This window comes from Cornus florida, unplaced genomic scaffold (genome assembly GCF_030987335.1).
Source record: "Cornus florida cultivar Cherokee Brave unplaced genomic scaffold, ASM3098733v1 CherokeeBrave_3.0.0_Hap2_Chr08, whole genome shotgun sequence".
Lineage (NCBI taxonomy): Eukaryota > Viridiplantae > Streptophyta > Magnoliopsida > Cornales > Cornaceae > Cornus > Cornus florida.
This window is the reverse complement of record NW_026775578.1, coordinates 7,299,225-7,312,138: the sequence shown is the minus strand read 5'-3', so window position 1 is coordinate 7,312,138 and position 12,914 is coordinate 7,299,225. Positions and strand designations below refer to the sequence as shown.

The 12,914-nt window shown below is 40.0% G+C and overlaps 1 protein-coding gene across 1 annotated transcript; it reads left to right on the top strand.

The window, feature by feature from the left end:
* The first annotated feature begins 11,802 nt into the window (after positions 1-11,802).
* LOC132269650 (transcription factor DIVARICATA-like) lies at positions 11,803-12,646 on the top strand. The gene is made up of 2 exons (XM_059770897.1): positions 11,803-12,161; positions 12,433-12,646. The coding sequence occupies exons 1-2, from the start codon at positions 11,803-11,805 to the stop codon at positions 12,644-12,646; spliced, it is 573 nt and encodes a 190-aa protein (XP_059626880.1).
* Positions 12,647-12,914: the final 268 nt, after the last annotated feature.

Genomic DNA, 12,914 nt, shown 5'->3' with positions numbered 1-12,914 from the left:
AGATAAGTTCCGATCTCCTTTACCGATTAGACAACCCCTCGAATAGAGGGACTAGTCTAAGCATTATGCATTCCATTTTGACTTTGGCCATCAGACTAATGAATGCAGGAACTTAAGGAGACAGGTAGAGATGCTGATAGCCAGAGGGGAGTTCGCAAGTTATATTCAAGGCCCGGCGGTAGAACAGAATCGACCGATGGAGCACGTGAAGAGGAATCAGAAGCCGAACTCCTAAGACTCGCAGCCAGTTCGAATAATCAATGCAATTCACGGTCGGCCAGAACCCACCGAGGAGTCAGATGAACTGCTTCGAACACGCCTCCGCCAGGCACAGATGAAGAGGAAGATAGGCAGTGTAAACACTCTGCACCAGCAGAGCGCATCAACACAGATAAAGTTTGACAGAACTGACCTGTTACGTGTTCAAATTCCTCATGAGGATCCGTTAGTCGTTAGTTTTACAGTAGCGGAGTGCCTGGTACGACGAGTCTTGATTGATCCTGGAAGTAGTGCGAATGTTACGCCGAGGGACACGTTCGATCGGCTCGAAATAAAACCCGAGAGGCTCAAGCCCACTGCAAATCCCTTGCTGGGGTTCGTTGGAAAACGGGTGGAACCCATCGGTATAGTAGAAGTCGCAGTGCAGGCTGCAGAAAGGGTTCTGATAGAGAGCTTTGTGGTTGTTGAGATCCATCCATCTTACAACCTTCTGATGGGTAGAGGGTGGATTCACAGAGTTTAGGGTGTTCCCTCAACTCTGCACCAAGTGATGAGATGCCTGGGGCCTAACAGAAATAAGGTGATTGACATTCATGGGACCAGGTTACAGCTAAGGAATGTTATTCTGTGATGCTGAAATCTGCTGCAAAGGGAAAAGCTCCCATCCGTTCTGCAAGCCCCATATAGCAATTACAGGAGCCTCTACCCAGCCAAAGTGGGGAGGAGGAGTTGGAGAACTTGATCGAAGAACCCTTTGTTGATGTGCAGATCGATCATAACAAACCGGAATGAACAACCAGAATGGGAGTAAGACTTGCCGAGGAAGAGAAACGGGAGTTAATTGATTTCTTATCTCAGAATGCTGATGTGTTCGCTTGGAGCCACTCAAACATGCCCGGAATAAGCCCTTCGGTACCCTGCCATTCCCTCAATGTCAATCCAAACGCGAAGCCTGTAAGATAGAGGCAGAGAAAATTCGCTCCAGAGCGTAATCGGATCGTAGCCGAGGAGGTTGATAGGTTGCTTGATGCGGGATTCATTAGAGAAGTATATTACCTAGACTGGCTTTCGAATGTAGTAATTGTGCGAAAGAAGAATGGGAAGTGGCGCGTATGCATTGATTTCACTAACTTAAACAAAGCTTGTCCGAAGGATAGTTTCCCGCTGCCAAAGATTGATCAAATGGTGGACGCCACTACTGGATACGAACGTTTAACTTTCTTGGATGCTTATTCAGGATACAATCAAATCCCCATGAACCCGGCTGATGAGGAGAAAACTTCTTTTGTAACCGAACGAGGAACCTATTGCTACAAAGTTATGCCGTTCGGATTAAAGAATGCTGGGGCAACTTATCAGAGGCTGATCAGCAGGATTTTCAAGGATCAGATGGGGAAGACTGTAGAGGCTTATATTGACGACATTGTAGTGAAAAATAAGAGAAGAGTTGACCATTTGAAGCATCTGCAGGATGTATTTGAGGTATTGAGAAGATATGGAATGAAGCTTAATCCAACCAAATGTTCATTCGGCGTAAGCTCTGGTCAATTCTTAGGACATGTGGTTAATCATAGAGGAATCGAGGCTAGCCCAACCCAAGCAGAGGCTCTGACCAAGAATGCTGAACCAAAGACGATTAAAGAAGTACAAGCCCTCACAGGTCGGTTAGCTGCGTTGAGCCGGTTTATTTCTAAGCTGTCAGATCGCTGCAAGCCATTCTTTGATACCATACGAAGCCATGGGAGACAAGCCTGGGGGGATGAACAACGACAAGTGCTAACTAGTTTAAAAGAATATATACAGAGCCCTCCGATCCTGTCTGCTCTCGAACCAGGAGAAAAGTTATTTTTGTACCTCGGGGTATCTAGTATTACGACGAGTGCTGTTCTAATCCGCTGCAAGGAAGGAGTTCAGTATCCAGTGTTTTATGTCAGCAAAATAATGACTGATGCCGAACGGAGATATTCGAAGGCCAAACGAGTAATACTCTCGCTCGTCAATGCAAAAAGGAAGCTAAGGCATTACTTTGAATCCCATCCTATCGTCGTTATGACCGCTTTTCCGATCAGAGTGATCTTGCATAAGCCCAACCTCTCAGGGAGAATGACGAAGTGGGTCATAGAGTTAAGTTCGTTTGACATAACGTATGAACCCAGAACGGCTATCAAAGGGCAAACAGTGGCTGATTTATTGCTAGAATGCGATTCGAAAGATGTGGAGGAAGACCTTCGCAGTTGTCCATGGAAGCTCTTCATAGATGGATCCTCAAATCAGATGGGGGCAGGCATTGGGATCAAATTACAGACGCCAGAAGGCATATTCCTAAGTCAAGTGCTTAGACTTGAATTCCAAGCCACTAATAATGAAGCAGAGTATGAAGCGTTGCTAATGGGACTTAAGTTAGCCAACGAGCTGAAAGTCAGGAACTTAACCGCTTTTAGTGACTCACAGTTGGTTATTCGGCAAGTGAATGGCGAATATGAAGCTAAGGAAGAAACAATGGAGGCATACTGTTCTGCCGTCATGCGCGAGGCTAAAAACTTTGATAATGTCAAGTTTGTCCAGTTACCAAGGGAACAAAATAAAGATGCCGATCGGTTGGCATGCAGTGCTTCGGGTTCTGGGGAGACATTGGCAAGGGTGATCCCAGTAGGAATATTGAACCAGTCATCCATCTTCGAAGAACCTTTAGGCTCAGATCCTTGGCAGGTGAATGTTATTCCATATGAACCGAGCTGGATAGATCCGATCATAACTTATGTACGGGATGGCATTTTGCCTGAACAAAGGGATGAAGCTCGGAAGATCAAGTTAAATGTAGCGAAATATGCCATAGTGCATAACCAGTTGTACCGAAGATCTTTTTATGGGCCATACTTAAAATGTGTCACCCCCACAGAGGCTCGGCAGATATTGCGAACCATTCATGAAGGTGTATGTGGGAATCATTCAGGGAGGAAGTCTTTAGCGCACAAAGCAATGACGCAGGGGTATTTTTGGCCGAACATGTCATGAGATGCAGAAGAATTCTCTAGAAGATGCGATAAATGCCAAAGGTTCGGACCATTGATTCACCAACCACCTGAAGATTTGCACGTAATGGCCACGCCCTAGCTTTTCGCACAATGGGGGATGGATGTGGTTGGCCCTCTGCCGACCGCAAGATCACAGAACAAGTACGTTCTGTTAGCAACGGATTATTTTACCAAGTGGGTAGAAACAAAGCCATATCCCAGTGTAACCCAAACTCATGTGAGGTGCTTCATTTGGAATAATATTATTTGCCGCTTTGGTGTTCCAAGGTCGATTGTCATGGATAATGGAACTAATCTCGATAGTAAACAAGTAAAAGAGTTACTGGAAGAGTATGGAATCAACCAGAAGTTGGCAGCAGTAAGTCATCCGCAGGCAAATGGCCAAGCAGAAATCACAAATAGAACAATCTTTGCTTGCATCACGAAGAAACTTGAGGATCAGAAAGGAAAATGGTTAGATGAACTGCCGAACGTTTTATGAGCTTATAGAATGACCCCAAGACGGTCGACCGGAGAGAGCCCATTCGCCATGGCATATGGTACCAAGGCAGTTATACCGGTCGAGCACTTGGTTCCGACTGTCCGAAGCTTAGCATGGAGCCGAGAACAAAACGACAGTATATTGAGGTTTAACCTCGATATGTTAGAGGAAAAGAGAGATGCAGCGACAATAAGGCTCGCATCCTACTAGCAAACCCTTATGAACAGCCATAACAAAAAGCTAAAGCACAGAGACTTTGCACCAGGTGATCTGGTTCTAAAGAGGAAGGTAGGAATGGTTAAAAAAATGGTGTCACCTTGGAAAGGCCCATATAAAATTGCAGAAGTCATAGGAAATAGGGCTTACACCTTAGAGACCATGGCCGGAAGGCTGGTCAACAAGCCATGGAATGCTACATCTCTGAAAATGTATTATCAATAGAAAGTCGAGTTCCAATTTTTATCATTGTTCATTTTCAAATTGTGTACGTATGAATGTACGAAATTTTGAAATCTATAAAGAGCTATCTTTGTCTGAAAAATTGAGTGTTTGAAAAACAGCAAAGTAAGTGACAGCTGGCACTATGAGCCGAATGCCAAAAACTTGCCAAAAATGAAAGAGTGACAGTGGTAATTGGCATTATAGCTGAGCGCCAACTGCTCTGCAAAGTAAGTGGCAGCTGGCACTATGAGCCGAACGCAAAAAACTTGCCAAAAACGAAAGTGAAAGTGGCAAGTGGCATTATAGCCGAGCGCCAATCACTTCAGCAAAGTAAGTGGCAGATGGCACTATGAGCCGAACGCCAAGAACTTGTCAAAAATGAAAGAATGGCAGTGGCAAGTGGCATTCTAGCTGAGCGCCAACCACTCTGCAAAGTAAGTGGCAGCTGGCACTATGAGCTGAACGCCAAGAACTTGCCAAAAACGAAAGTGTGGCAGTGGCAAGTGGCATTCTAGCCGATTGCCAACCACTCTGCAAAGTAAGTGGCAGTTGACACTATGAGCCGAACGCCAAAAACTTGCCAAAAACGAAAGTGAAAGTGGCAAGTGACATTCTAGCCGAGCGCCAATCACTTCAGTAAAGTAAGTGGCAGTTGACACTATGAGCCGAACGCCAAAAACTTGCCAAAAAAGAAAGTGAAAGTGGTAAGTGGCATTCTAGCCGAGCGCCAATCACTTCAGCAAAGTAAGTGGCAGTTGGCACTATGAACCGAACTCCAAAAAATTGTCAAAAAGTGAAGAGTGACAGTGGCAAGTGGCATTCTAGCTGAGCGCCAATCACTTCAGCAAAATAAGTGGCAGCTGGCACTATTAGCTGAATAACAAAGACTTGCCAAAAACGAAAGTGAAAGTGGCAAATGACATTCCAGCCGAGCATCAAGCACTAACCAGTTCAGCCAAGAATATAATATATTAGAAAATATGGGCAAAGTTCAACCAAAAACCCTTCATTTCATTCATAACATTTTGAGCCTACAAGGGTAAAGTACATGTAAAGCAAATGAGGGAATTGATACATCAAGAAAAGCCCTAACTAATTGCATCTGCCCCATTGGTTTCTTGATGGTGTTGAGCGGTCCCATCATCATCATTGGTAGTCCCATCTCCACGAGGAGGGGAGTCAAGCTGAATGACTATTTCGTTCTGAAAACCTCCCTCCTCAGTAGCATTGGCAGATGGGACCATGGAAGACAAGGGAGGAACGTCCAGAGGAAGAGCAGTGGAGGGAGTAGAAATGACCCTTGAGGAAGCAATCTCCTGACACTCATCAAAAATGTGCTCAGCAGGAGTGGAGTCTGGGTCAACGTAGAGTCTTGGGGGGTCGACCTCTAATTCCTTGTCAACTTCATCTGGAGAAGAGCCAGTTTGGCCTTCAACAGGAACACGATCGGTATAGCCCTTTCGGAATCCCTGTGCATACCTAAGGGCACCAATCCTTGAAAAGCCTGCATGAAGGGCCAGCATACCACCATTTACCTTACTAATGGTGCTGAGTAAGGCATCACGTTCGGCTAAGGCCCTTTTCGCAAAAGCCATCCGCGCAGACTGTTCATCACTTAGTAGGCGTTGAAGTTCTTCCTTCTCAGCCTTGAGAGACTCACGTTCAGTCTGCCAGATGCTCTTCTCAATCTGGAGAGCATCCCTCTTGTCTTGAAGGGAGTCTGCCTCCTTCTTTAGAACGTCCCTTTCGTTCTCGACTTTCCTTAGCTGCACTGTCAGTTCATCATTCTGGGCGCCTAAAGCTTTGCTCTCTTTATTGGCTACATCAAGGCTGTCAAAGAACTTACGAGCCCTAACATTAGCCAACTCCACTTGTTTCTGCATGGCCATCATCCCGAATAAGGTCTGCAGAGATATGCATAAGTACTGATTAAACCGAGCGTTTAGTCAGAGGAATTCAAGTATAAGGACTATGCAAAGATTTGTTATTTAAAGGGAAAGAGTTACCTCCATGGTAGACAAGGGAAAGCGATTGAATACCTTCTTCTGAGACAGGCCTTTGGCCACCTCAATGTCTTTGGGGGTCCACATGTTCCTGTAATACGCCATGGCGGTCTGACTATCCTTGAACATGGTCTCATTCAACTTTACAGTTGACCCATCCGTTCGGATGAACCGAGGAGTCCATGGTAACACCACAGAAGCAGAGGCAGAGGTAGTGGCTGCAGCAGACTCAGAGGGGGCAGTAGGTCTGATTGGACGGTGCAGTAAGTTCGGTCCAGAGGTTCGAATCCTCCTTGTTAGAGGGACATCATCCAGGTTGGGTTCACTGTCAGGTTGAGGCCTTTTGCCTTGTTCTTTGTCTTGAGCACCTGCAATGACAGCAGAAGAGTTATTAGCCTGAAGAGCTACGTTCTGGGTAGCAGGAAGAACGTTAACAGTCGGACCAACAGCCACTACGTTCGGAGTGGTGTTAGAAATAGTAGCAGAGGAAGATGCCGAAGCAGGAAAAGAGGTTGCCGCAGCGGCAGCAGTGACCTAGGGGGGATTTTTCCTCTTGCCGAAGGAAGGAATCTGAAGCTGACTCATGCTTTTGCCAAGAAGAGAGATGTCAGCAAGATTATTCGAAGTGAGGAGATCTGAGCAGGAAGGGACGTTGTTTAGAACGTACTTCTTCAGATAATTAACCCTATCCCTGCAAACACCGTAGCTCAAGTCATTACTAGGGATGCCTAGGGAACGGCATAAGAAAATGCAGAAGCAAGGAACGCAAATTTCGCAAGGACAATCTGCCTTATGATTTTTGTCTTTCTTGTATGAAAAAACCGAACACTTGCTAAAGGCGGTCGGAATAGGGTAATCCTACGCGGCAGGAGTGGACCAAGCTCCCCTGACCCCAACTATGTTCATTTTCCACCCTTTCTCAGAGTCAAGTTTGTCCGTACAAATTGACATCTTTTCCAGAGGGTAGATATGGTAGTACAAATCGTTCAACCTGATTTTGTTGACCTTATAACAAAGAATGAAGTCAATAATGTCAAGATCTAGACTTCGGTCACGACTCAGAAGCAATAAAACGGATATAACTCTGAGAAAGTTGGGATTCACTTGCAGAGGAGAGAGCCCCAATTTATTGAAAACATAGTTGAAAAAGGAGTGCAAATGGAATCTGATAATGTTTAGTTGATGAAGGGAAAACAGAACTTCACCAGGAAGGAGCCTTGCTCCAGTCCTAATGTTTACCTCTTCAGGACATTCTCTAATTTGTATGTCGTCAGGAAGATGAAGTTTTATACGGAGGATATCAAGATCAATAGGCATGATGAAAAAAAAAGCGGAAACCCTAAGAAAGAGAAAAAGTTTTTGCTTTTAATAAGATTGAAGAAAAAGGAAAACAGAACTGACCTTACGGATATTGAAGGATTGAAAGGAAGCTTCAAGAAGATGAAAAATGAGTAGCTCTTGCAGAACCTCGCCGGAGAAGATTTAACTTGCCTTGCAATAGGGACGAACAACGGTTTGATTAACAGAGAGATAAAGTAGAGGCAGTAAAAAAAAGTTGAAAGTACATCTCTGAGGGTTATAAAGGCAAAGTGGGCCCGAAGACCGAGGCGTCGGGAAAACGAGAAGATTTCGAATTTCAAGGCGTTGGTTCCTGATCCAACTGTTCGTTTTTCTATGAGATCTCCTTGAGCCGTTAAATCATGATTAGCAATCATCGATAACTACTCCCAAATTTATTAGGGAGTAATTATGGGGGCAATTGAGGATGCCAAAAACGGCACGGGCCGAATATGATCCGGATATGATTCGCGAAAGAAACATCGGATCAAACGATTGGTTTCAGCCCACATAAAGGCACTGCAGAATGGGCTAAACCTTTGAGATCTACTCGGCAAAGTCAGGCCCATTAGGAAGGAAGCCTGAAGCTGGGCCCAGCAAAAAAAATCAGTTATGACATCCCAATAGTGCTTGTAATTGCCTATAAATATACAACAATGTTGCATTAAAAAGGGCAATTGAAATGAAACTTTATCCCAATAGTGCTTGTAATTGCCTATAAATATACAAGAATGTTGCATTAAAAAGGGCAATTGAAATGAAACTCTAAAGAAATTTAGAGAGATATTTTCTTGCATTTACATATATATACCCATCTATATATATATATATATATAGTTATAGTTATAGATGGGTATCTTTATTTTTCATCAATTTAAAGTTACTAAGTTCAAAAGTAGTCCACTGTTAAAAGTCATAATACACACCAGCGTGCTAGAATACACTGTTCCGGTGACCGTCTCTGAAGTTATATTGACGGAAAATATGTGGTATTTTTCCTTCCTTAACAACTCTGGCAGCTTTTACTATGAATTTTTAATTCCCGATGCAATCTCTAGAAGAATCCACAACCTATAAATTTCATCTTGATACCTATCCAATCAATTACAATGAACTAGACAGACCCATTTTTATCCATATTTCAATCTACAACCCTCAAGCTTAGTTGATCATGGATTTCATCTTTAAGAGCAGTGCAATAGATCCATCGATCCTCTAGAAATTCACCACCTAATGACGGTTTGGAGTCCACTTTCATACACACAGTCTCCCTCTCTCCAACTCTCTCGCTCTCTCTATATACACATAAATACACACAGACATATATATAGATATATAATTTATAATTGTGGTCAGTGGTCATGGTTCTCTTCAATTCGATTTTTTGCCTTATCTCCGTTGCCGACTGGGTCAGCATCAGTGGATCACCGGTGAATTTATTCTAAGTCGCTCTCAGTGTTCTCTTTCGCCTCGTCGAAGAGAATCCGTGCCATAATTAAGAGTAACATGTAGTTTACCCTTTTAACAAAGATTTGTAAATTCAGAAGCATAGGAAGACGAGGAGCTGAGTGCTAGAAATTCAGAGAATTTATGGGGAGAGAACAAATAGAGAAGATGGATGTGGGCAGCGTATGGAAGGAAAACGAATGGAGAAGATGGATTCAGAAAAATAGGTTCAAATAATTGGACAATATAGGAATTTAGAATTTATTATTTAAGAAAATGTTGCAATTGCGGGATGTTGATATGAAAGTAGGTTTTATTAGCTTCTCTCAAACGCGCTTCTAAACCAGATTTTTTTGAAAGTCCATTTTACAAATTTCACCAAACACTCGCCATTATCGGAAAAAGAGTTTCCTCGGCCTGGAAGCCCGTTGAAAAGCCCAGGCAAACAGGCCATAAATTACTCAAAAGTTAAAAAATAAAATAAAAATTATTGCAATTTTTTAATAAATTATAAATTAAATTTTAATAATTAAATTCTCCAAAATATTAACATACAATAAATTAATATTTAAACAAAGAAAATTTAGTTTTTGAGAATCAAGTACTTTAAAGAAAGTAATATGTAATTTAATACATGATTTTGCAATAGTATATTAGTTGTGAAAGAAATTGTTAAATAAAAATTGGAAATTAATTATCGTCTAAGTGAAGGCCACTTGTGGACTTGTAAACAAGGTAAGAAATGACACCGCTGAGAATGGATTTCGATTAGGTATGGCTACCAAACCACAAGATCATCATAATTTTTCTTTTCGAATCCTTGTCCATGGAAAAGCCTAGAAAGGTTTGAAAATTAAGGGAGGAAGGATTGGCCGTAATTCTCTCTGTTATGTATAAGGGTAGGATGAAATTATGCTCATGACTCAATCATCCATGTTTTTTGAAATTTGAAAAGCAAATGCCTTGAAATTTGAGTGTACTTGATTTCAAGGCAAGCGTGAATAAATTAAGAAAGAAATAAAAAATATAAATAAATAATTTCCTTCCTGAATTCCCACATGAGTTTTCTTTTTCTTTTTGTTTTTGACTTTATTGCTAAAAAAGGCATGAAATCAAATTTGCAGTGTAAATTTGCTGAAATTTTGGAAGCATGTGTCACAGATTCAATTAGCAAAAGTTATTTACCACGTACTGGAGAAAGAAAATACATTATTTATTTATTTATTTATTATTATTATTTTTATCTCCGTAATGGTTGTAGTTAGTTGGGAGGAGGGAATTGAATCTAGCCCTTTTACCACTCGGGCAATACCGTTACACTTATCATTTTTAAATATTGAGTGAGCCCCAATATACCTGGTCATTAATTCATTTGGCATGCACATTCAATAAAAATGTTGTTCACTAAATAAGGAATTGAATTAAATTGTTTGGTTATTCAAACTAGGGTTGGCAAAGTTCTACAATACAAGTCAATACGATAAACATTCTTAATTATACCAAATTTAATTCTGGCCCAAACAGTATTTATTGTTTGATCCTCGCACACCTATTTTGCTTATTTGGAGACTCAAACTCTGACCATCCATTTTGAAAGGTAAGAAAAATATCACTAGACCACAAGACCCTTAATTAATATTTATTGTTTGGTTGAAGATTATATTTAATTTAAAAATATAATCAAAATAAGTCATTAAATATGTTAACATGTCCAACCTTCTAATAAATAGGTAGTGTAAGTATTGAAGGTTGCGATTATTCAATTCTTAAATCGACACAATTATAACTAACAAACACTAATCGTATTTAGATGGATCAATTTAATAAAAAATTCTTAAATCGAAACAATTATAACTAGCAAACACAAATTGATCTCAAACAAATGGCTCAACTTACAAAAGTCTTCGATTTAGATATATAAATCAGGTGTCAACCAGCTTACAATTTTTTCCCAATTCATTTTCAAGTGTGACTAGCAATTCAATTCCCAACATAGAAATTATTGTGACACAAAGCAGTGGTAGCCTGTTTTCGTGTTCTTTGATATTTCAAAAACTGAAATTAATTATTTTTGTGTCGGTTACATCATATATATTAATGGACCAAATCAACCAAAAAAGGCAACCCACAATGGGATCATTATTTATATACTAAGTAATGTATTGGCATGACTGCTAAAATAACTATTTAATCGACAAAATCAACACTTAAATTTGAATATATTATATTATGATAATTGAGTGTATTTAATAACAAAACTTGTTTATCGCTAAAAAAAATAAAAATAAAAATAAAAAATCACTGAAAATGAATCAAAAGTTTTAATTAAAACTTCACTTATCACAAAAAATCCTCAATTTTTATTAAATTGGAGAAATTTACCCCTAAACGAAATTAAATATTCAAATTTAAGCATTTAAAAGTCCAACTCATATAATTTACTAGTTCTTAACATTTTCAGCACTTAATTAGTTTTGTTAATTCACATGTGCCCAGCAAATGCTACCGTCATTTGAAAATCCATAAATGCGGTACATCAAATATCTCCACGAGGATTTTTTTCCCTTAATTTGGTCGATTTCAATATATATACATTCACTTTTACCCAACTATAATTAATAATATATTTAATAAGATGCAAGCTAGTAAAATTTCCTTAAAAAGTTTCCCTAGAGATAAAGAGATCAGCAATTTACAACTCATTCCAATCTAGGTAGTGAAATTTACCATAATAAATCTTTAAAACTTAATTTCATTGTATATTATTGTGTATAGAACTTTTTTTTGATTCTTCTGCAATTTTTTTTTTTTTTTGATAAGTGTTTCTTCTGCTTTAACAATGGAGCCATCACTGTTTTATATCTCTTCACCACCCCGACCACAACCACAACCACAACCACAACCAAAACACAGTAGTGATTGGAGTTTTGAGGAGAACAAGTTGTTTGAGAATTGTCTTGCTGAGTTCAACCTCGACTCTCCCGATTTATTTGAGAAAATAGGTCTGAGGATTCCCACAAAAACAGTTGAAGATATCAAAAAACAGTACGAGAAATTGGTTGAAGATGTGAAGATGATTGAGTCAGGCTTTGTTCCACTGCCAAACTATCAGAATATATCACCCAATCCACCCACAAACAACTCTACCCGTCCTAATCCCAAGAAGAGGGGGATTCCTTGGACCAAAGAAGAGCATCAGTTAGTTTCCTCATCCTTCAATTATATATATATATATATAAACTCTTTTTTCTTCAATTTGCACCCTATTCTATTAATTAAGTTACACAAAAAATTGTTAGCCCCGGTGTTCTTTGTGCCTTGAAATTTTAAGAACTGAATCTACTATGGTATCAAAGCTTTGACATGTATTTGTTTTATGGTTAAAATTTTTGAATTATTTTTTATTTGTTAATTAGGACTTGTTTGTATAAATATGTTCTTCTTTTTTCCATCTAATTTTTATATATAGGAACTTTCTAGCTGGTTTGGATAAGTATGGTAAGGGAGACTGGAAGAGTATTTCTAGACATTGTGTACAGACAAAGAACCCAACCCAAGTAGCAAGTCATGCCCAAAAGTACTTTCAGAAGCTTGAGAAGTGCAACTCTGCCCAAAAGTACTTTCACAAGCTTGAAAACTGCACCTCTGCCCAATCATCAACACCAAGGTCAATCTGGAAATGATATCGGGAGTCTCGTGTATTGGACTAATTATTATTATTAGTGATATCTATATGGAGAGGAACTTAGGTATTGTTTTGAGTTAAATTTCAATTGTGATACTTGTGTTTGATTGTTGAGAGCCTGACTTAATGATCATGTATATCTTTTTTAAAGTTTTGGATATTTTACCTTAGGCGCACTATCATTTATATTGACAGTACTACCTAAAGGCTCGAATCATTTTATGTGCACAGCACGATGTTGTGACCATATGAAATGAAGTTCATGC